This window comes from Desmodus rotundus, chromosome 2 (genome assembly GCF_022682495.2).
Source record: "Desmodus rotundus isolate HL8 chromosome 2, HLdesRot8A.1, whole genome shotgun sequence".
Lineage (NCBI taxonomy): Eukaryota > Metazoa > Chordata > Mammalia > Chiroptera > Phyllostomidae > Desmodus > Desmodus rotundus.
Genome location: NC_071388.1, coordinates 126,908,746 through 126,935,232, shown reverse-complemented (window position 1 = coordinate 126,935,232; position 26,487 = coordinate 126,908,746). Strand labels below are relative to the sequence as shown.

The 26,487-nt window shown below is 36.9% G+C and overlaps 1 protein-coding gene across 1 annotated transcript in view; it reads right to left on the bottom strand.

Moving 5' to 3' along the window:
- Nucleotides 1-26,487, bottom strand: part of R3HDM1 (R3H domain containing 1) — a 120,604-nt gene that overhangs the window by 39,151 nt on the left and 54,966 nt on the right. The window contains 2 exon segments of the mRNA XM_024569697.4: nt 877-1,031; nt 26,055-26,178. Coding sequence (XP_024425465.1) covers nt 877-1,031; nt 26,055-26,178 — 279 coding nt within the window.

The following is a 26,487-nucleotide window of genomic DNA, read 5'->3' as shown; positions in this document are numbered from 1 at the left end:
CGTTTAAGACATAGTTTAAGGTTTCTATCTTCCCAGAAGACTTCTGTATTAAGTCCTTAATCTGCTCATGGCTGTATTTCATGATTCTTTCAGTTACTGGTCTATACACTACCAAGAATTTGTTTACATGTTTTGATAAAATACATGTACATTTATCTTTTCAACTACATTGTTTTTACTTTGTTGAGACGAATGAAAATGATCTTTGGATTTCTTAACGTTAGACTCAGTTATGGAAAACCAAGAGGCTAATAAAACAAACTCATTTGCAGTTATTCCAGAAAGATGAAGGGAGGTAAAACAAATTTCTGAAAATGCGGCATATTATACTAAAAATATGACTTATTTATAAAACAGTAGATATTTCCATTTTAGAATCAGAAGTTCAAAGCCATATCATTTTTAATCCATGCCATTCTTTTTGGGGTTGAGGTGGAGAAGAAAAATGTTTCAGCATGGGCAACCGCACAATCTCTATTCTATGAACACTGATTACAGTCTGTATTCTATCTCATTATTCCAAATATCTCCTTCCTTTCCACTCTTTTCTCAAAAGAGACTTTCTAAGGACCTAAATTATAGAATGAGACACTTGCTCAAATAGTTATGTAGTTGGAAACACAGTCAATGCCTGACAAAATTTACTTTTCAATCTCAAAGTTTTTCAGATATTTTTCCTAAAAGTTAATGGAGTGAATGAATAAAGTAATAAAATGAAAATAAAATAAAGCTGCTATGACTAATAAAACTCTTAAGACTATGAAGTTATGTATTACAGAGCATTATCCCTATATTAAAAGAAGAGAGATATAATGTAGCTATATATTTTATCTATTCAAAATTATCTTTACCCAAAGTAGGTGAGTGATAATGTACCTGATATGTTGGCACTGAAGGATAGGGGATGACCACTCCTTGAATCTGATTTCCAATGCCGTTGGGTTGGCCACCAATGAGGGTCTGACTCTGGGGTTGTGAAAGTCCAACTATTCCTTGGTAGTTTTGCTGCTGGTTGGGCATAACTTGATAACCTGTAATGGCACAATGAGTTAAATCCTGCTTTGAATTCATTTTATTTCATCTAGTAGGATGTTTTTGTACTGTATGAAGTATTTTGTGTTCTAAAATGACAAAATTTTGTTTAAACAGCAAATCTCAAAAAAAACTTCTAGTATGAGAGCAGACATTTAAAAAGTTTACTATGTAGTAATCCAAGTCAGCAACTTTTTTTCCCCTTTAAAATACATTCAAATTACATTTATGTACAAACATTTCCTTTGCAGTGCAGATTTACAGGATCACAGACTTGGTTTATACAGATGACTATTAATATTTAGTATGTATTACAATCTATTATGACAACTAGTTTCTAGGGACCAGGACTAGCTAAGTAATTTGCGGGGCCCAGTGCAAAATGAAAACATAGGGCCCCTTGTTAAAAAATTATGGAAAATTTTGCATTGGTAATAGAACATGACCCCAAGCATGGAGCCCTGTATAACCCGTACAGGTTGCATGTTCACGAAGCTGGCATTTCTGGAAGCACTACCCCCCACGATCACACTAAGCTATAAATCCTTACATTAAGAAAGTGTCAAGGGCACAAGAAAAATAGAGTTATTTAGTAATATTCATTAGATTATTTCCTTATTGTATTGTTGAGGTCACTAGACAGAGAAAAAGATGCTGAAAGAGATTAAGTAACCTGCTAAATTCAGCGGAGTCCGGCCAAGATGCAGGCATTGTGAGGGAAGATATGCTTCACTTCCTTGCACAACCAAAAGTAGGATAACAACCAATTTAAAAACAAAGAACCAGAACTGCCAGAAAATCATTTGCATGGAAGTCCAAAGACAGGCAGCCTGGGTGGAGAGGATGTGTGACAAGGCAAGGCAGCAGACTGTCCAGGCAATTCCACATTCGTGTGCAGATAAACCGGGAGGAACAATGGGGGAGCAAGACGAGCCGTGAAATTCAGGGTTTCACCATGGGAAACTAAAGAGAACCCCTGGCAGTAAAAAATCTGTGGGGGCTGTGGTATCAGCGAGGGAAACTCCCAGTCTCATACGAGTCTGTTGGGGAGGCCCACAGGGTCCTAAAACGTACACAAACCCACCCACCTGCAAATCAGCACCTGAAAGGGCACAATCTGCTGGTGGGAGGCGAGGGAAAGCAGGAGAAGAGCCAAGCAAGCAGCATTGTTCCCTCTCTAAATCCTCTCCCACAGTCAGCATCCCACATAGCAAGGATGGTTGCCCCACCTTGACAAAGACCTCAGGCTCCACCCCCTTACCACGTAACAGGTGCATTGAGACAAAGAAAAATGGCCCAAATGAAAGTACAGATCAAAACTCCAGAAAAAGAACTAAGTGACGAGGACCTAGACAACCTATCAGATATAGGGTCCAAAACACCGGTAATCAGGATGATCAATCAGAATTGACTGAGTTCGGTCGCAAAATGAAGGAAGTAATGAAGGCTATACAGAGTGAAATAAAGGAAAATATACAAGGAACCAATAGTGAAGGGAAGGAAACTAGGATGTAAATCAACGATTTGGAACAAAAGGAAGAAATAAACACCCGACTGGAACAGAATGAAGAAACAAGAATTCAAAAAAGTGAAGATAGGCACAGGAACCTCTGGGACAACTTCAAGCACTCCTACATCTGAATCATAGGGGTGCCAGAAGGCAAAGAGGAAGAGCAAGAAATTGAAAACTTATTTGAAAAAATGAAGGAAAACTTCCCCAATATGGTAAAGGAAATAGACTTCCAGGAAATTCAAGAAGTCCGGAGAGTCCCAAAGAAGTTGGACCCAAGGAGGAACACACCAAGGCACATCATAATTAAGTTACCCAATATTAAAGATAAGGAATCTTAAAAGTAGCAAGAGGAAAGGAGACAGTTACCTACAAAGGAGTTCCCATAAGGCTCTCAGCTGATTTCTCAAAAGAAACTGTACAGGCAAGAAGTGGCCAGAAAGAAGTATTTGAAGTCATGAAAAGCAAGGACTTATATCCAAGATTACTCTGTCCAGCAAAGCTATCATTTAGAATGGAAGGGCAGATCAAGTGCTTCCCAGATGAGGTCAAGTTAAAGGAATTCATTATCACCAAGCCCTTATTATATGAAATGTTAAAGGGCCTTATCTAAGAAAAAGAAGATAAAAAAATACGAACAGTAAAATGACAACAAACTCACAACTATCAACAACTGAACCTGAAAAACAAAAACAAAAAGAAAGCAAACAACTTGAACATGAACAGAACCACAGAAATGGAGATCACATGGAGGGTTATCAATGGAGAAGGGGAGGAGGGAGAATGGGGGAAAAGGTACAGGGAATAAGAAGCATAATAGGTAGGCAGAAAATAGACAGGGGGAGGTTAAGAATATTATAGGAAATGGAGAAGCCAAAGAACTTATATGTATGACCCAAGGACATGAACTGAGGGGGTAGGGATTGCTGGAGGATGGGGCAGGTGCAGGGAGGAGGGAGATAAAGGGGAGAAAATAATTGGGAGAACTGTAATAGCATAATCAATAAAAATATACTTAAAAAAAAGGTTAAGTAATCTGCCAGAAGTCACAAATTGAAGGAAAGAGGACAACTCTTCCCCAAGCCAAAGGCCTTGATGGTATGTAATTTGTCAGCTAAGAGTATAAATTTACTTTTATCAAGTGAATTTATCATTTATTTAAAAGAGAATCCACAATGATAAATTTTAGTAGTGAGTAGGATTAAATTTTGTCTCCTGATCCTTAGAGGATTCCTTTAGGTAAACCAATTAGTTTGAGACTTATGTAAATTATTAGAAGCTAGAACAAGCCTTTATTAAAAAAAAAAAAACACACAGATAAAAATAAATAATTAATATTCCAACTTCAGGGTATTTAGGTTTCTACAAGGATGAAGCAAAAGTATGTATCATTTGTATAGAAATACAAATTTCTATAACTAAAGGTCAGTGAAATGATTTCTCTGATAACACCATAGTGATGTCATGTAGACTCACTGGGACACTATACCATGGAATATGCATCAGTGAATTTCTAGTGTATTTCAGATTCCTGAATGCAACTGAATCCCCATTAACATCCATGACTACTAATAGAGATACACATAGATAATACATACATATGTATGTATATCTCCACAGAAACATCATGCACACTTTGAAAACATGACAATATAACATGACATCTAAAACGTTTGCCCAGCACTTAGTCATTTGTTACAGAGGGTAGTAAACAAGGTATGTTTGGTGGGTGACACAGTCCCTATATTTGAAATTAGGTATTCTTAGTGATGACACCATATCAGAATAGCAGAATAAATAGGGTCTTATAAACATAAGAGGGAGAAATTACTCCTGACTGATATGAGTTAGTGACATTTGACTTAAAGAAAAAATATGGAAAAGAGTAAAAAGTGACTAATATGTTTAAGGAACAGGAAACAGGAATGGCTGGATATGGTATACAGAGTAAAAAGTAGATAATGAAGTAGAACAGAATATTGGTGGAGAACCAAAAAATTTACAAGTAAAAGCAGTGAAAATTAACCAGAAGTTCTAGATTTTAAAGATTGTGAAAGTAGAAAAACGACTATTTTAAGTACTTCACTCAGAAGCAGCATAAATGAATGGAAACAGGATCTTAAATAATAGTGGAGCTGATAGGGGACTTAAGAGTAGGGAAATTTTAGTTTAAGTAATAGCTAATAAGCTTAGTAATCAAATGCATGTAAAAGCTTTTGTTCCAGGAACTGAAGGTATGACCCACCCTGACTCCAGGAGACCATAAGCAGTTCCACCTTTGTGCCTCACAAGGACTGCAAGCAACTCAAGATGGTATCTGAGCCATTGTACTCCAGGGTGAGATGACCACTGCCCAGGACACAGCTAAAGACCACCGTTTGGGGCAAAGCTTAAGACCACTGCCCCGGACAAGAATGCTAAAGTTGTTTTTTTCTAATCCGTGAACTTTTCCCTGAATTTCAAAACCCCTCACCGCACCTTGTTTATTCCCTGCTATAAAAACCTTGGCCTGGAAAGAAAAGACAAGATGGTCTGTCGCTGGCCATCTGAATAAAGCAACCATAAAGATTCAATCCCTGTCTCTGCTTATTGGGTTTGGTAGTGACAGGCAGCCTGAACTCTGGTGTTTTTTCCAGTTTCAGAGCTATAAAAAATAAGAATGCCATGTACTTTAAAATAAAGTATCTTCCTTAAGAAGTTCTCTTACTAATCTCATAATTTTGTTCATTGCCTTATTCAACATCACTAAAATACTACACGTAGTATAAAACTGTTCTTTTAACTATTCACTCATGGTTTGTGCATGCCTTTAAAAAACACTGAAATATGGTGTGCTTTTAAATGGTGAAGTTAGAAACTTTAACATCAACCTCAATAAACAAACAACCCCTCTCCCTAAAACACCCATATCCAGCTATCACACAGCCAAGATAAAAAAGTGGGCACTCAGTATTTATACTTAGTGATTAAACAATAGGAAAAAACATACTCTTAACAGAATGAAACCAAAGCAAGATATAATGATTATAGAGGATGGAATCTTGTGCACAAGGGAAGGTGCTGCCTTTGGAAAGGAGCATGAGCACTGACAGGGACAAGCAAGAATATATCGTATATGAAAAGGTGTTGTTAAGCATAAAAGCAACAGAATGCCGTCAGAAGAATGGTGGCATGAGAGATCCCCTTTAAGATCCTACATTTTGAGCAGCTGTAACCACTCAAATGATTCCTTGCTCAATGAAAAGTACACCTGAGAGATCCGTGCATTTTGCATTGAAACATCTAAACATGGGCAAGTGAGAGCAAAAGGGGAAGGCGACAAGTGCTGAGATGAGCCACAGATGCAGCCCTGCAGCCCAGAGATCATGGTAGGACTCAGCCTACAGAAGCAAAGAGATTCACTGGGAGGCATTCCTGCAGGTGTGAGCACCACGAGCTGCAGCTGAGCCAAGACCCAGGGAGAACAGAGAATGGGGTGCAACCATGGCTGTCAGGTGGTTGGGAATCCAGGCAGAGCAACAAAGCCACAGAGCCCTGTTGCCCCACAGTCTCCCAGAGCTCACCTCCCTTCTCTAATGGTGTCAAGTTGCAGAGCACATCTGCTAATCTGAGAACTGGTACTACAGAATCACTTTTTCCCCCCTGAGTAAAGGCTGCACTCTGCAACCAGTCCTAGGGTCGGGGCACAGGGTGGGGACTCCATGGAAGTCTAAAGTCACCATTACTAGGAGGGCAAAACAACAAAAAAACTGGCTGGTTCCTCCAGCCCATCTTACTCCCATGCATCTTGGCTACACTGTTGACTGAGAGGGACAGCACTGGGATTCCACAGAGCTAAAAAACTTGTGATGCAGCCCTGGCTGGGCAGCTGAGTTAGTTAAAGTGTTGCCCCAATATGCCAAGGTTGAGGGTTCAATCCCCGGTCAGGGTACATACAAGAATCAACCAACGAATGCATGAATGGGTGGGACAACATATTGAGACAGATCGATGTCTCTCTATCCTCCTCTAAAATCAGTAATATAATAATAAAAGAAAAAGTGATTCTACTGAAAAATAAGAGAAAGACCTCTTTCTATAAATCTGGTAGGTAAGTGCCACTCATACAGATACCAAGACAGAGAAGAAATAGGTCAAATACTATGAATAATAAGGTGGCAAGGCACCTCAGAAAAAGAATAAAGAATTTCCAGAAAACAAACTTAAAGACATGAAAATATGTGATATAAACGACAGAGAATTCAAGATTGTAGCTCTGACAATATTCAACGAGATGTGAGAAAATACAGACAGGCAATTTAATACACTCAGAAAACAAGTCAACACACAAAACAAGTACTTTACCAAAGAGATCAAAACTTTACAAAAGAACCAACCAGAAATTCTGGAGATGAAGAACTCAATAAAAGAGATCAAGAATGAACTAGCAAGCACAGGAAATAGAGCAGATGCAGGAAAGGATTAGTAATATCAAAGATAGAAGTGATACAGAGGGAAGGAGAGACTTGAGAATAAAAAGAAATAAAAGAACACTACAAGAAGTGTCTTACTCCATTAGAAAATGCAATAGAAGAATAATAGGCATACCAGAAGAAGAGGGAGAAGGGAAAGGAGAGCCTATTCAAACAAACAGTTGATGAGAACTTCCCAAACCTATAAAAAGCTAGATCCTCTAATCTAAAAAGCAAACAGAACACCTAGTTACCTCAATCCAAGGAGGCCTTGTCCAAGGCACACTGTATTTAAACTGTCAAAAATTAATGACCAAGAAAGAAATCTCAAGGCAGCCAGGGAAAAGAAGAAAGTAACTTATAAAGGAAAGCCCATCAGGTTATCAATGGACTTCTAAGCAGAAACTCTACAAGCCAGAAGAGAATGGAAACAAATATTCAAACTACTGAAAAAGAGAAATTACCAGCCAAGAATAATATATCCAGAGAAGTTATCCTTTAAATATGAAGGAGAAATAAAGACTTTTCCAGACATACAGACACTGAGGGAATTTATCACCACAGAACCTCCACTGCAAGAAATACTCCAGGGGGTTATTCTACCTGAAACAAAAAAGACAAGGTCACACAACTACAAGTAGGATCATGGACAAACTTAGAGCATAAGGAGGGGTAATTTGTGACGAGAGAAACATAAAAGGGGAGAGGGTAAAGGTATGAATTTTCAAAGCAGGATGGAAATTAGATGCATTTAAAAGAAAAAGAACTACTGTATATAGTTTCTTTTTCATAAACCCAATGGTAACCAAACACAAAAAAACCCCAAACTGAGACTTAAAAAAAGAGAAAACAGAGGGAAGTATGTAATACCACTAAACAAAACAACAGAAACACAAAGGAAAAGAACCAATGGAGGCACACAGTGACCAGAAAGCAAAAGATAAAATGGCCATAGGAAATCCTTATACACCAGTAATTACTCTAAATGTAAATGGGTTGAATTCACCAATAAAGAGAAACAGCATAGTAGATTGGATCAAGAATAAACAAACAAACAAACAACAACAACAAAAAGCCCCCAAACATACGCTGCCTTCAGGAGACACATCTATGCTTCAAAGACAAAGTTAGAATCAAAGTGAAAAGGTGGGAAATGATTCCCCAAGCAAATAATAGCCATAGAAAAGCAGGTGTAACCATACTCATTTCTGACAAAACATTTCAAGGTAACAAAGGTAAAAAAGAGACAAAGATGGACATTTTATAATTACAAAGAGAGGACAGTACATCAAGAAGATGTAATGTTTCTTAAAATATATGCACCCAATCAGGGGCACCAAAATATAAAGCAACTGCTAACAGAACTAAAGGGTGGAACACAAAAACACAATCATAGTTGGAGGGTTTAATACTCCACTGACAGCTCTAGATAGATCGATCTTCCAAACAGAAAAACAAGAAAAAAAATGGCCTTAAATCAGGGGTCCCCAAACCTTAGGCTGTAGACCAGTACTGGTCCGAGGCCTGTTAGGAACGGGGCCACACAGCAGGAGGTAAGCAATAGGTGAGCAAGTGAAGCTTTGCTCACATTATTGCCTGAGCTGCCCCTTCCCCAATTTGTGCAAAAATTGTCTTCCATAAAACTTGTCCCTGGTGCCAAAAAGTTTGCGGACCGCTGCCTCAAATGACACATTAAGGCAAATGGACAAAATCAACACAAAGCCTTTCATACGAGAACATCAGATTAAACATTCTTCTCCAGTGCACATGGAACATTCTCAAGGATAGACCATACGTTGGGTCACAAAACTAGCCTCAACAAATTCAAGACTGAAATTATACCTAGCATATTCTCTGACTACAATGCTTTGAAATTAGAAATCAACTGCAAAAGAAAGTAGAGAAATATATAAATATGTGGAGAATAAACAACACACTACTAAAAAGTGACAGGGTCCACAAAGAAATAAAAGGTGAGATCAAGATATATAGAGACAAAAGAGAATGATAATATGACATCAAAACTTTGGGGATGCATGACCACCAACTTAAACCATACACAAAAATAAATTCAAGATGGATAAAAGACTTTAATAGAAGTTACAACATCGTAAGTCCTAGAAGAGAACATAGGTAGGAAAATTTCAGATATTCCATGCAGCAATATTTTCACTGGTATGTCCTCTAGAGTAAGGAACATAAAGGATAGAATAAACAAAGGGTATCTCATCAAAATAAAAAGCTTCTGCACGGCTAAAGAAAACATCAGCAAAATGAAAAGGGAACCCACTGTATGGGAAAATATATTTGCCAATGATACCTCGCACAAGGGTTGGATCTCCAAAATATATAAAGACCTCATATGACTCCACTCCAGGAAGACAAACAATCCAATTAAAGAATGGGAAAAGGACCTAAACAGACAGTTCTCTATGAGGGACATAGAGAGGGGCCCAGAGATAATATGAAAGGATATTCAGCATTACTAGTCATCAGAGAGATGCAAATTAAAACCACAATGAGATACCACCTCACACCAGTCAGAATAGCCATCATACACAAATCAACAAACAAATGCTGGCGAGGTTGTGGACAAAAGGGAACCCTAGTGCACTGTTGGTGGGAACGCAGACTGGTGCAGCCATTGTGGAAAACAGTATGGAATTTCTTCAAAAACACTATGAATCCCGAAACACTAATTCAAAAGAACATATGCACCCCAATGTTCATAGCAGCGTTATTTACAATAGGCAAGTGCTGGAAATAGCCTAAGTGTCCATCAGTAAATGAGTGGATCAAAAAACCATGGTTCATTTACATAATGGAATACTATGCGGCAGAAAAAAAAGGAACTCCTACCCTTCACAACAGCATGGATGGAACTGGAGAGCATTATGCTAAGTGAAATAAGCCAGGCAGTGAAAGACAAATACCATATGATCTCACCTACAAGTGGAATGTAATCAACAAAACAAACAAGCAAGCAAAATAGAATCAGAGACATGGACATAAAGAACAAACTGACAGTAACCAGAGGGGTGGGGGGAAGGGGGATAATGGGGAAAAGAAGGGGAAAGGTGGTCAAGGAACATGTATAAGGACCCATGTACAAAGACAACCGGGGGAAGGATTGAACATGGGAGGTGGGGGTGGGTAGGATGGGAGAGACTAATGGAGGGGAAAATGGGGACAATTGTAATTAGACACAATAAAAAACAACTTCTGGAATGCAGTGAAATCATTAATAAGAGGGGAGTTTCTATCATCACAGGACTATTTGAAGAAGCAAGAGAAGTCCCAAGTAAGCAACCTAATATTACATCTTAAAGAACTAGAAAAAGAAGAACAAAAGCAACCCAAAGAAAGGAAGTCAGCAGAAGAAAGGAATAACAAAAAATAAAGCAGAATTGAATGAGAACAAAAAGACTATAAAAAAAGTAATATAACAATGAGCTGGTTCATTGAAAAGTTTAATAAAATTGGCAAACCATGCCTAGACTCACTAAGGAAAAAAGAAAAAACTCATATAAACAAAATCAGAAATGAAAGAGAAGTTACCACAGACACCATAGAGATACAAAGGATCACACTAGAATACTATAAAAGACTATATGCCACCAAATTCAATAAGCTGGAAGAAATGAGTTAGGTCCTAGAAATATATAATCTTTCTAGACTAAACCATGAAGAATTGGAAAATCTAAATAGACTGGTAAAGTGAGGAAACTGAAATAACTATCAACATTCTCCCCCAAAATATAAATCCAGGATGAAATGGCTTCCCTAGTGAATTCTACCAAACATTCAAAGATTTGGTACCTATTATTCTCAAGCTCTCAAAAAAATTGAAGAGGCAATACTTCCTCACATATTTTATGAGGCCAACACAACCCTGACAGGGATAACACAACAAAGAAAACTACAGGCCAATATCTCTGGTGAATATAGATAAGAAAATCCTAAACAAAATACTAGCAAACTGACTACAACAATACATTAAATAACTAACATCACAATCAAGTGATTTCATTCCAAGGGTAAAAGGATGGTTCAACATATACAATTCAATCAATGTAATACACCACATTAACAAAACAAAGGGTAAAAATCATATGATCTTATCAACAGATGCAGAAAGAGCATTTGATAAGACTTGGATTTATGATTAAAACACTCAATAAAATGGGTAGAGAGGGAAAGTACCTCAACATGATAAAGCTCATATATGACAAACTTTCAGCCAATATCATACTCAGTGGTGAAAACCTGAAAGCTTTTCCTCTAAAATCAGGAACAAGACAAGAATGCACTCTCACCACTCTTATTTAACATAGTTCTCGAAGTCCTAGTCAGAGCAATCAGGCAAGAGAAAGAAATAAAAGGCATCCAAATTGGGAAGGAAGAAGTAAAAGCATCACTTTTTGCAGATGACATGATTCAACTCTCCACCAAAAAACTATTAGAAACAATAAGCAAATTCAGTAAAGTTGCAGGATGTAAAATCAATGCACAAAACCCCACTGCTTTCCTATATACTAACAATGAAACTTCAGAAAAAGTAATGAAAAAAATTCCTTTTGCAACTGCAACCAACAGAATAAAATATGTAGGAATAAACATAGGAAAGGATGTGAAGACCAATATTGAAAAGTATAAAGCATTATTTAAAAAGATTGAAAACGTTACAATGAAATGAAAAAATATTCTGTGTTCATGGACTGGAAGAATCAACAATAGTTAAAATGGCCATATTACCCAAAGCAATATACAGACTTAATGCAATTTCCATCAAAATCCCAATGGGATTTTTTAAAGAAATAGAACAAAAAAAAAATCAGATGCTATGAAACCACAAAAAACCCTGAATAGTTGATGCAATCCTGAGAAAAAAGAATGAAGCCAGAGGTATCACACTACCTGACTTCAAATTATACTACAGAACTACGATAATCAAAATAGCATGGTATTGGCAGAAAAACAGTCACAGAGACCAAAGGAATAGAATTGAGAGCCCAGAAATAAAACTACATGTTATACGGGCAAAATATTTTTGATAAGGGGCCAAAAACACACAATGTAGAAAAAAAGAAAGCCTCTTCAATAAATGGTGCTAGGAAAATTGGAAAGACACAAGCAAAAGAATGAAACTAGATTAGTTTGTTCCCATGTACAAAAATTAATTCACAATGGATCAAAGAACTATATATAAGAGCTGAAACAATAAATTATATAGAAGAAAACACAGGTACTAAACTTACGGACCTTGGTTGTAGAGAACATTTTATGAATTTGATCCCAAAGGCAAGGAAAGCAAAGGCAAAAGTAAATGTGACTGTATCACACTAAAAAGCTTCTACACAGCAAAACAAAGTGAAAACAAAACAAAAAGGCAATCAACTGAATGGGAGATGATATTTGCAAATAACAGCTCCGACAAGGGGTTAATGTCCAAAATATATAAAGAACTCATACAACGGAACACCAAACAAATAAACAATCCAACTAAAAAATGCGCAGAGGACCTGAACAAGCCACCTTTCCCAAGAAGACATACCAATGGTCAACAAATATATGAAAGATATTCAACTGCATTAGCTATTAGGGAAATGCAAATCAAAACTGCAATGAGATAATGTCTCATACCTGTTAGAATGGCTGTGTCAACAAGACAGGAAATGACAAGTGTTCCAGAAAAAGGAACCCTCAATCACCGCTGCTGGGAATGTATTATGGTATGTCCACTATGGAAAACAATGTAAGTGGTTCCTCAAAAACTTAAGGACAGCATTACCATATGACCCAGCAATCCCTCTTCTGGGTATCTTCCTGCAAAACTTGAAAACGTTTATTTACAAAGATATGGGCACCATATGTTCACTGCAGCATTACCCACAGTGGTCAGAAGGCTGGATAAAGAAGATATGGTACATATATGAGGAGGGACCCAAAAGAAACTGGAACTTATTTATAAAAAAGACTGTATTTATTCATACACATTTACATATTTTTAAAAGATTTATTTTTAGAGAAATGGTAAGGGAATGAGAGAGGGAGAGAAACGATGTTGATTGTCTGTTGCACACCCCCAACTGGGGACCTGGTCCACAGCCCAGGCATGTGTCCTGACGGGGAATCGAAATGGTGACCTCTTGATTCAAAGGCTGGCACACAATTCACTGAGCCACAACAGCCAGGGCTATTTGTATATGTTAAAAGTCCAATTACCTTTGAAGTATTCTTCATTTGATGTAATATACCTATCAAGATGTTTTTTGCACTGCTCAAAACAGTTTTTCAACTCATCGATTTTGATGTCTTTTAGTGTTTCTGCTGTTTTTTGTTTCATCTCTTCCACATTGACAAAACCGTTCCCTTTTAGGGCTTTTTTCATCCAGGGAAACAAAAAGATGTTGTTTGGGGTGAGACTGGGTGAATAGGGAGGGTGGGGCACAGGGATCATGTCATCTTTGGTCAAAAACTTCTGAATACTTAGTGAGGTGTGGGCAGGTGTGCTCAAAAGTCACTCATCATGAAACGGGCAAATGTGTTAAAAAAGTTTTCCAAAAAATTCAGTGAAGGACTTCCAGCCAAGATGGAGGCATAGGTAGATATGCTTTGCTTCCGGCACAACCAAAAGAAGGACAACAAATTTACAAAAAACCATCAGTACTGTCAGAAAATCAAACTGTATATAAGTCTGACAACCAAGGAATTAATGAAGAAATATTCATCCGGACATACAGCTGGGTCAGAGAAGACGACTAGCAAGGCAGTGGACCAAGCAGGTGTTGTGGCAGCTGGCAGACCATTCAGTCCCACATTTGTGTAAGGATAAACTAGGAGGAACAACTGGGAGAGAGACATACCATACAACCCAGGATTTCAGCACAGGGAAATAAAGCCTCAAAATCTTTGGCTGCAAAGACCTCTGGGAGTTGTGGTAGCAGGAGAAACTTCCAGCCTCACAGGAGAATTCACTGGAGAGACCCACAGGGTCCTAGAATGTACACAAACCCACCCACCCAGGAATCAACACCAGAAGGGCCCAATTCACTTGCAGGGAGCGGGGGAAGTGACTGAAAGCATGGGGAGAGCTGGGCAAACTACACTGTTCCCTCTCTGACCCCTCCCCCACATACAGAGCCACAATGCAGAGAAGTGGGTTGCCCTGCCCTGGTTAATACCTAAGGCTCTGCCCCTTACAATGTAACAGGTACCTTGAGACAAGAAAAATGGCCCAAATGAAAGAACAGAGCAAAACTCCAGAAAAAGAACTAAGCAACGAGGACCTAGACAACCTATCAGATGCAGAGTCCAAAACACCGGTAATCAGGATGCTCACAGAAATGATTGAGTAGTGCTGCAAAGTAAAGGAAGAAGTGAAGGCTATGCAAAGTGAAATAAAGCAAAATATACAGGGAACCAACAATGAAGGGAAGGAAACTGGGACTCAAATCAACGGTTTGGAACATAAGGGAGAAATAAGCATTCAACTGGAACAGAATGAGGAAACAAGAATTCAAAAAATGAGGAGAGTCTTAGGAACCCCTGGGAAAACTTTAAATGTGTCAACATCCGAATCATAGGGGTGCCAGAAGGAGAAGAGGAAGAGCAAGAAATTGAAAACTTATTTGAATAAATAATGAAGGAGAACTTCCCTAATCTGGCAAAGGAAACAGACATGGAAGTCCAGAATGCTCAGAGAGCCCCAAAGAAGTTGGACCCAAGGAGGACCACATCAAGACACATCATAATCACATTACACAAGGTTGAAGATAGGGAGAGAATCTTAAGAGCAGCAAGAGGAAAGGAGACAGTTGCCTACAAAGGAGTTCCCACAAGACTGTCAACTGATTTCTCAAAAGAGATCTTACAGGCAAGAAGGGGCTGGAAAGAAGTACTCCAAGTCATGAAAGGCAAGGACCTACATCCAAGATTACTCTATCCAGCAAAGCTATCATTTGGAATGTAAGGGCAGATCAAGTGCTTCCCAGATAAGGTCAAGTTAAAGGAGTTCATTATCACCAAGTCCTTATTATATGAAATGTTAAAGGGACTTATCTAAGAAAAAGAAGATCAAAACTATGAAATGTAAACTGACAACAAACTCGTTAACTATTAACAACTGAACCTAAAAACCAAAACAAACTAAGCAAACAACTTGAACATGAAGAGAATCACAGAAATGGAGATCACATGGCGGGTTATCAGCAGGGATGGGGAGGAGGGAGAATGGGGGAAAAGGTACAGGGAATAAGAAGCATAATTGGTAGGCCAAAAATAGACAGGGGGAGGTTAAGAATAGTATAGGAAATGGAGAAGCCAAAGAACTCATATGTACAACCCATGGACATGAACTAAGGATGGGAATGTTGGAGGGAGGGGAGCGTGCAAGGCAGAGGGGGATAAAGGGAAGAAAAAAAATGGGACAACTGTAATAGCATAATCAATAAAATATAGTTCGGCTTCTCATACCACCACCAACTGGTATACTAATACACATGGTATCCTAGGATACTCACCTAGTAGGGCAAGCCTATACTATTACAAGGGGCTACCCTCCAGAAGATAATTCTGGTGTTTTTTGGGGGTCCCTCCTCGTATACTATGAAATGGTACTCAGCCATAAGATGAAATACTGCCATCATGGGTGGACCTTGAGAATATTATCCTAAGCAAAAGAAGTCAGTCAGAAAAAGCTAAGAACCATATGATTTCACTTATATGTAGGATATAAAACTGAAACTCTTAGACAGAGACAACAGTGTGATAGTTACCAGAGAGAAGGGGGTGAGAAGTGGGGAGGAGGAAGGGGGGAATATATGGTGACAGAAGATGATCTGACTTTGCGTGGTGGGCACATAACGCAATATACAGATCATGTAACATAGAAATGTATACTTGAAACCTATTATGATCCCATTAACCAATGTCTCCCCAATAAATTTAATTAAAAAACATACAGAAACATACCTTATGAGTTTGTGTGTGTGTGTGTGTGTGTGTGTGTATTTCTACACAAAACCAGGAACTTACTATGTGCTGACAGAATGACTGAGAATGGCTAGTTTGTTATTGTCCATATTCAGTGAATGGCTTCTGATATCAAAGGTCAAGTTACGTTGTAAGGTAACATGTTTATAATAAGGTTAAACATATTTAATTGCCTTTTACTATGATGAAACCGAGTCCCATGATACAAATCACCTCAGTCTGGAATTCACGGTTCACTCATTAAGACTCCCCTTGAATATGGCATAGCAGCTGAACCACAGATTTTATGTAATTAACCTCAAAGTGCTTACTTGATAAGGAAAAACACAGGACTGTTTTAGTTTATAACATGCAAAGCTCTAAATTAAGGTTTTATTTGAACATTACTGAAAAAGAAAAGGCCATTAAAAACCTTAAAAAATATTGTGGAAGGGGAGGTGGGTAGAGGTGGAAGAGGGTATATGGAGATAAATGGTGATGGAAAAAAGTGAAAAAAAATAAAAAAGAAAGAAAAACCTTCAAAAAGCCTTTTTGATCATAAAATAGGTCATTTTTTTCATGGAAGAAAATATGAAAAAAATACAAAAAAGGGAAAAACCACTTTGGAAAAAATTTTTATGAAAAGAATGATTTACAGCTAGCCGTACTTTCTATGCGTAGATAGCAATACACATACCCACTTACATTATTTACAGAAATGGGATGGTAAGACACATGCTCTTTCAAAACCCTTTTCCATGTAATGTTTCCACAGGTGATTAACAGAGATTTCCAAGGCTATGTGAAGGAAGTAATAGAATAAATTTTCTTAGAACATATTTAGGTCTCAAGTTATCAATCAATGGATGAGGAAACCACTCAACTGATCCTATGTCTCTAGTGTACTTTAAAGGAAGAAGGAATGGGTCACGAGACAAAAGACTAACATTTTAGAACAACTATGTTAGTTTCTTATGTCCACTCTGGAATTCAGCCCAAACACCAATTTAGCCAAAAAATTCCTATGCATTTTTAGTTAGAATACAATTTTCATTTCTTTGATGGTATGATAAGGTAATTTAAGTAGCTAACATTTACATGACATGTATTAGGCTTTAGGCACTGTCCTAAATACTTTACACCGGCTAACGCATTCCATGTTCACAACCTCACAAAACAGGTACAATTGTTATCCCCATTTTTCAGATGAGAAAACAAAAACACACAGCAGTTCATACCTTGTCCAAGGTCACTAGCTGATAAATCCTGCAGCTAGGATTTGTACACAGCAGTCTGATCCTAAATTTTACTTTTCTCAGGGACAAATGTTGAAGTAGAAAGAACATTCTAGTAATACTGTTCAAATAAGCAGAATACTGAATACTTGGCCTCTTTCCATTTCCTGAGAATTCTGGTTAATGAATACTTTTACTGTAGTTTAACATACTTAAGTCTCAAGATAAATTTAATTACAGGAAAAGAGAATTATTGTAAATAATCAACCAGGAAACTTTTAAAATTTGAATTGAAGATTATTTGCGAGAACAAGCATTATTATCCAAATTAGGAATCAGAGTGAAAGGCTACTGAACAGTTAGTTCAGATGGTAGCTGTATGAATTTAAGAGGGTAAGAAAGACCAGGTATTTAAGAGTTTATATGATCAGCCAATGAAGTCCTCTCCCTGGGAGGGATTTTCCACTTATTTTGCCCACTACTCTCAAGATGCATGGTTTGTGACCTCAATATTTCAAGGTTACACTTCCTTGACTAATTATAATTAGATTTCACATGTGTATAAAACAGCTAGGAATGAGAAGAGGAAGCTCAAACGGACTTTCTCAGGCTCCACACCCCTTGGCCTGTGCCTGTCAGTCTAATTATTGTCATGTCAATCTCCAGGATTTCTCTTTGGGTTTTACCTTTGCTATTTCATCACAAAGGCTGCTTTGGCTCAAAATGTACACCCTGTTGCCATATTCCACGTCAGCTGACAGAAGAATTCTCTAGTGGCATTTCCTTAAGTTTGGTTTTTTTCTCCACAACTTGAGTTGCTTTGCCAGGGAGTCAGATTTTACTATTGTAAAAAAATTTTTAAATGGTACAAATAAAAAAAATTGGAGGAAAAATATTAATGTACTGTAGTTGAGGGGTAAGATTATGGATGATAAAGTAAATTCTATTTTCTTGTATCTTCCAGTTGTAATGGTATGTATAACTTTTATAACGAGAAAATAAACGTGTTTAAAAGCAAAAAAAAAAAAAAAAAGATGTAACCTCAAGATAATTACTGTAAGTTGACCTATTGAATTCTTTTACTATTTTCTATCTAAGTGCTATTGAAATTTGTATGTGGAAAATGAAGATTTGGGTCTTGGCATACTTCATATTGGATTGTTAATTTCTGAAGCAACTGATCAACAGAGGGGAAGATTTTTGCATTCTCATCTACTGTGCCAGGATCTAGTTCAGACTGCTTAGGTGTGGTTAGAGGTGAGGGAGCTTTGGAAACAGTTGTATTACTCTTTGGGGGTTAGGATATGTTCTAGGAACCACTTATCCCTTCCTACTCCAAACATCTCTGCAATGGACTGAATGTTAAAGTATCTTCCAAATTCCTCTGTTAATTAGGTCATGAGGTGATTCAGGTATGAGGGAAGAACCCTCATGAATAGGATTAGTGTTCTTAGAGAAGAGACCACAGAGAGATCCCTAAGCCATGTGAAAACAGTGAAAAGACAGTCTATAATCCAGGAAGTGGTTTCTCACTAGACACTGAATCTGCTGGTGTCTTGATCTGGAAATTATCAGTTTCTAGAACTGTGAGAAATAAATTTTTTGTTTATATAATATATTATATAAACCAACAAACAAACAAATAAAAAGAAGTCAGACTTTATCCAATGGGGCAATGCCAGCTTTAACCTGGATATCTTGTATACAGGGAATATATTCTGTATTGAGGGTGAAGTCTCAAAATTTTGTGAAGCAATGTCCCCTTTTTATACACTGAGTAGTTTTACATTCATTTTTGCATTCAAGGCAGAAAAACCCACCAGGTTTGACCCACATTGAGCAGGAAATTGTCAGCGCCCAAGGAATCTTTCTAAGGCTGTCACAGTTGAGGGGGAAAAAAGCATCATTTAATATTTGATGCTTTGTATAACTGGTACCCCAGGAGGCAAATTCTACTGGCATTAGGGCAGGTACTTAAACTGTTTTTCCAGCAGTGAAATGAGATGTTCATTCATTGCAATAATTACAACAAACTAACAATAACCCAGAAACTGGTTAAAAGTATGTAATTTTGGGGTATACTTTCTAAAGAGCAGGATACTAAAAGCTGCAATAAGATTATTGGACTTTTTCAAATATAGACCATGGGCTCTATATTGGCTAAAGTTACTATAATCACCAGCAAAACTAGAAATATACAGTTAAAAAGCACTAAAAACAAAGTATCCACGATGCCATTTTTACTAATCCAATTAAATACAAGAACCTTGTCTTTGTAAGGCAAAATAATTAGCAACATAAAATATCATCTAATTAATGACATGCTTCATTTTATGCACACTTCCTTAATAAAATTTACATCTTAAAGAAGTGGCAGGGTAGTTCAGGTTCATTATCTAATTATTCAGACAAAAGAAGGGAAGGAACATAGTCCTAATAGTTTCGAAAGTATAGTTTGCATACTGTCGAGTATGAGGAAAAAAATCCAATGATCTGGAAAAGAGGGAGAAGGTTGAAGATTAGGAATGAAGTAGATTCCTAGAGAATGAAAAGTACCATTACATTTAAAATATACCACAAGAAGAGTATTCCCAATATTCTGACACTCAATATATAACCAATTTGGCTACTACCTAAATTATTCTTTCAATAAAAAGTATCTTTCAATATATCAGAATTAAAAAAAAATCCTTCCTATGATATATATGGATTTAACCAAGAAGTTCGAGGAAAACAGAATTTTTAAAAAATAGAAATTTGTGTCAGTATTTCAGGAAAACATCTGTTTTTGTAAAGCAAGCAATGCCAATTTAAGTGATATCAAACAGAATAAACATCCAGACCTCAATTTAGATGTTATTTAACACTGCCATTCTCCTTTGTTAAAGGACTGTACTGTTGTATTATCTCATTTCTGCCAGCACTTTCAGAGGAAAGCACAATCGATTCTGTAAGCTGAGAGAACTAGGACAGTATAAATTGATGGCTTAGACACTTCCCTGGAGGGTCCCAAATAATATTCTATTTTTAACTCTCTTTCACTTCAAAGAGAAGAAAGCAAGGAAATAGAGTGTTCTGCAGGGAAGTATTGCCCAGGCTATGACAGGCTAGCTGTATTTTATATAGGTGACTTGAACTAGCATTTGTGTTAAAGGAAAGCATTCTTAAGATGGATCAGATATCATTAGAAAGATAAAAAGAATTAACAAGTGCTTAGTCAGAACAGCCATAAAACTAAGTTTATTAAATGTTATTAAAATTTTTCCAGACTAAACTTTTATAACTGAAGCACTGTGAGGGTAGTTTTTTTGAGAAACCATTTTGCCAACTTTAAATTTATTGGTAAGTAGGTATTTATAAGAAAATTTAGAAGAACCATTTCCATACCATCAAAACTTCAAGCATTTAATGCTGGTCTGTCTTATATCTGTGGTACTATTTCAGTGAGCAGGCAAATTTAACTGGCCCCTTAGGGGAATTCGGAAGAAGACACAGTTGCTGTGCTCTATCACCCACTGGTCTCCTACCACTGTGCCTGAACTAAACATATATACAAACACAAAAAAGAAATCTAATTAAAACAGCTACATATATTATAGCGCACAGCTATTTAAATGATGGTCCTAAGAAGAGTCTGTACAACTCAAGAAAATCTATGGGTACTTACCAGATACATTTGGCTCCAGATTTCAGTGGCGGCAGGTTAATGGAGAAGGGAAAAGGGAAATAGGTGCATTTGTAGGTATTAAATAATGTCTGAATCTGTGCTGGTCATACTACGAAATGATCACAGAATTAATGAAAAAACAATAGCCAGGGCTACCAACCTAGTAATATAAATATGAAATTCCTATTACTCCCACCAAAAGTTGTCAGTAAGGAAAATGACTTTGCTCCCAGAGTCCCTATTTGACATAGCTAAATCCTTTATCATTAACACCCCTCCCCTCGTTACCCAGTGGGGCCTTTTATATCCTAGTTACTTTAAATCTGTACCTTGCAATGCCACCAATACTCTGTGCATCTTACAGAGTGTTTATCCTAACATGTTCCTCCTACAGTGTGGTTCATCGGGACCCTACCACAGTCTGCAGGTAACAAAACTTAATCAATTTGCAACCACATGGTTCTGAGTTATTTGAAAAGCTGAGACTGAAGATATAATGTACTGATATTCTTTGAATTCATCGACCAATTGTAAAACCACGTTTAGTTTTAAACATTTTGCTTTCCACATGCATACAGTATCAGCGTTTAGAAAAAAAATGAAATTATATCACTGGTCAGAGCCCACGTAGATTCAAATGCTTTTAGATGTCTTATTTGATGGCATACTTTCATGCATAACAATTCTAAAAAGTTATGTAGCAATAGAAAGAGAGACATATTTGACTTGTGCTAATGAGTCTGGCATAATTAAGACATTAAACTTTTAAAAGCTCCAATCCAAACTGAATCTGCCATCCAAATCTGCTTTGGAAAAGAAATTAAAGCAACAGCTTTCACAAATTTTTAAAAGGTAAATTATAATAAGCCAAGGTTGTCATTTAAATTCAAATCCCTAGTGCTGAGTATGATGCATGATTAACAGGCATTGCAATTGATGGAAAATATAAGCAAATATTAATACCTTAATACAGCATTAAAAAAAAGAAAGAAAGAAAAGAAAAAGGAAGAAAGAAAGAAAAAAAAAAAGAGCAGTGGAAACCTGAGTAAAAAGAAGCCAGGAAGCAGCTGAAAAAGAGACCGGTTCACTGTGAGAAATGTAAACCTCTCAGACAGTGCTACGGCCCCGAATCCAACAGCTCAGGAACAAGGCCAATTATTGCAAAATATTAACATTTATGGTGAAGCTGCAAACTTTTCAAAAGAGTTGTAAGAATGAAAGCAGCTACATAGAAAACACCAGGGCCTCATAACCTAAAATCTTTGCTATAATCACTACCTGCAGAAAAAAGGTTTCTTTGTAAGTATACAGAGCTCCTTACATTTAGTATACTTTATAGTCTCCGAGCTGTAAATTTTATGATAAAGAGTTAGGATAACAAATCCTTATTACTCCAACTGGCAAGTAACCAGATCTTTTGAAATTGTTGCTTATGAGACTCCAGTTCTTGATAGTAAGTCACTATTACAAACCAATTCTCGGATATTCCCACCTTTCTGAACTAGAAATGACACATATGATAGACACAGAATCATGGAATTTCAGGATACAAAGAGGCTTCAACAGACAATAGAGTAGAACTCCCTCACTTGGAAAATAAGTAAATTGAAACCCGGAGACTTTAAGTGATCCACCTAAAACCAGTTAAAAACAAATAAGGGCTGTCAGGATTTGACTCCTATTTTGTTTTCTTTCACATTATACACTACATTGTCCGAAAAGCCTTATATAGCCAGAATTTCTTCTGCTTTTGTGATAGAGGTTGACTCTACCTTGTTCTGAATGACCATGGTAGTTTCACATTCACAACAAAAGATTCATTTCCCATAATAGACTAAGAGGTTGTCAAGGAGACCAGTAACTACTGTGGTCCTCTGGCACACACTTGATAAAAGAGCAAAGTATTTCATCCATTTTCTCTTTCCCCAAAAGGGGGAAAAAAAAATCCTATATTTTACTGTCCATACCCTACCTGGTCTAAGAATACTTGATTCAATTGGGTTTACTAATTTATAGCAAAAACTTTTTAGAGTTATATACAAACATGTAAAAATTATTTCTCTGTGCCTCAGTGAAGAAAAATTGTTCTGAATCTATCAATGCTTTCATTATTTGGCTGAATTAGTTTCACCATTTTATGCAACAAAAAAAAAAAAAGAAAAAAAAGAAAAAAGAAAATGTGAGTAACTAAAAGTTGTTTGAAGAAAATAGATGCAAGATGTTACTATTTCTAATTTTAATCAGATTGGGATGGTAGAATGTAGGGAAATATAAGGAAAAAATATGAAAAAGAAATCCAGAAAGTTGGATTATTTATTTTCAAAATTTGTTAGAAAAAGATTTATTTTTAGAGAGGGAAGGGAAGGAGAAAAAGAGGGAGAGAAACACTGATGTCTGAGATATATCAATCAGCTGCCTCTCGTGCGCTCCCTACTGGGGACCTGGCCCACAACCCAGACATGTGCCCTGACTGGGAATCAAACTGGCGACCTTTCAGTTTGCAGGCTGGCACTCAATTTACTGAGCCACACCAGCTGGGGTGAAAGTCGGATTTTTAAAAATAAAGACGTAAATTACTGAGACCGAAATTGGTATAAATCTGTGAAAAGAATCAGAAACAAAAAACTGCCACCTGGCTGGGTAGCACAGTTAGTTAGTGTCCTCCTGAAGCACCAAAGTTGTAGGTTCAAACCTCAGTCAGGGTAACATACAAGAATCAACCAATGAATGCATAAATACGTAGAAAAATAAAATTGTTCTCTCTTCCTCTTTCCCCCAAATTAATAAAAACAAACACACACACACACACACAAAACACAGCCTGTTCATTTCTCAGTGCATTTTACTTTTCTATTAGGACATCTACAACCATAAATGCACATTTCCTGTAAGCTTTGACATAAAAAGTAACTATGAGCTAACTATAAAAGTCTTTAGATAGCTTTTTAAAATATTCAAATTCTATAAATTCTATAAAAAGGTTCAATATGATTATCAACACAATACTTGGCACTAGCACTGCTTAACTTTTCTTTCAAGGGAAATTTCTATTGTACTTATTAGCATAACAAAATTTCTTTCTCTTCCAGACAAGGATGCTTTGAGGATTTATTTCACTTTTCTTCTTCAAACTAAATGAGATTCAACTAACTTAAGCTGTAAGTTAAGAGGATTCTACATAAAAATAACCGGAAGAAACAACTATAATTATAAAGTATTATATTATGACTGACTACTCTATGAGTCAAACACAATGTCAAAAAGTATTCATTCAGACATATTCTCTCTCTGTGCCTGTATTATCCAGATCCAGTCTAACTTATTGTTTTCTTCCTTAACTGGCATTAGGGAAAAAAAAAAACCCAAATTAAAATATGACTGATGATAAACACATGCTATCTGTCACACATGTATTTTGGCCTTCAATTAGAAGTATAATTTTTTTTTGCAGGGATGCATTTGTACAAACACGCTGGTCCAACCTGTAACTACAAGTTTTAATTTTGTAGGCAATTTGACAAAAATTTAGTCATAAAATAGAACAAAACTAGTAAGCTCACACAAATACAGAACAAAGGATCTTTGATTACCCAATTAATAGGGTGTATTAATGAACTACGTTAATTAGTCACACACAAGGTACTTGAGTGGGGAATGTGAAGATAATTTTTTTATCATCATGGTATTAGCTATAACCTGTATTATAATTTTGAGAGAAAAAAATCAAGACAAAAACAATATGAAAAGTCATCACCGAGGTTGAGTGTGGTTCTAGGAAAACTCACAAAGTGATTTCTATGAGAATAAAACAGTAATGTATTAAAGCTAATGAGCAGTGTCACAACCAATGTTTCTATGTATGAAGGAACTTTTGATGTCCTTCAAAATTATAGCATATACTAGTTTACACTGTAAGTGGACTATATTATTAAACTTCAAGAAAACCTGAAACTAAAGAGTCATATTTGAGACAGAGGGCAAATTCTAACATGGCTAAAAGGACCGATCCTTGTACTCAAAATTCTTTAGAAGACCATCTGCACACAAACAATAAAGGGCCAGTAACACACAAAAAGGAAGAACCTACATACTAAGTACAAGACAACTCCTAGGAGCAACAGATTAAGGACCCAGAAATTCCCCTGCAGGGATGATAAGAGTCTTATCTTGTAAAGGAAGTTGCTAAGTCACAATGATCACTGAAGATTGCACAAGTGATGAGAAGCAAGAATACTTTTCATCAGACTGCCCAGTGCTGAAGTCTTCCCCCTGAAACTGCAGTATTCCTTAACAGTTCCACGCAACAGCAAGAGCAACAAACTGCCCAAGCGGAGGTAGAGGATTATGTGGCCTTGGGGAGTTACACTGATACAGTCTGAGAGCCCCTAAGGGTGACAAGCAGCTAAGAAGGCCCAAAAAGAAACCAATAAAAATTCTACTTCAACATCCGGAGTTATGAAACGCAGAAAAAAATACCTTATTAAACATCTAGGGTAGAAGTATAGATCCAGATGGGAAGCACTGAGAGGAATGAATTGAGTAAAATAAGATAGTTTGTGCATTGAGATCAATTGTTTTCACTGAATGTTTAAAGAAAATTTGAAAGGGACAAAAGGAAAACAATCTTTGGAGTTTTAATATTTTGATATACCCAGTATTAGATTGCATTTGGTTTAAAAATACCTTTCACAATACAACCAGCAAACTGGAAAAGGAAACACAAAAACAGATCTTTAAGAACATTCCTTTTAAAGGCATTCCTACTGATACTGAGACAACAAATTTTCACTAGAGTTTTCAATCAAATTTAGGCTCAGGAGACACTTAAACTTGTCTTGACTCTCTTTTGTTGTTTCCACTGGTGGATCACCAGGGTGCAAAGAAGGTCTCGACTACATGGCAGTGAGCTCCAGGAAGCTGTTCACCACGCTGCTCAGGCTGGTACAGTTTTTTCATCATGGCTCCTAACCCTTTAGCATATAAACCTGACAGTGTGGTATTTGCTAGTAGGTGCTAAGATTTGCCCACTCTTTTAATATCACTGGTTTGCATATTCACATGTGTCTCGTATCTGAGACCATTGGTACACTGACTGTGGAGGTATCTTAACAGTAAGACTGAAATAAAGTAAGATACAAAAAAGCAACATCCAAGAGCTAAGAATTAATGACAGAAATACTGCTCACCCGTGTGCTGTGCAGGCTGTAGCAGTGGTTGGTTTAGATGTGAATTGTAATGGACAGAAGGGACTGGGCGATACTGAGGTTGACTGGAGTGATAGTGGCCTGGAGCACAATAACAGGCTGGCACCTAGGATAAGAAACGAGGGGAAAAAAATCAATTTTACTCACAATAAAATTTTTTTTCTGCAAGGCACATCAGACTATAATGAGTAGTAATTATTTCTAACACCCATCACCTGAAAACTGACTTTCTTAGCTCTAATTGAAAATTTTTTTTTAATTTCAAACATACACCATACATAACAAAAGATATCTGACAATAAGCGTATCAATGAGAGTTAGTAGATATTAAATTTTTTTGCCTATATTTGTTTCAGATTTTCCTCTCTTTACAAAACCAAACACTAGTGAAATAGCTGAAGGCTTATTATACAAA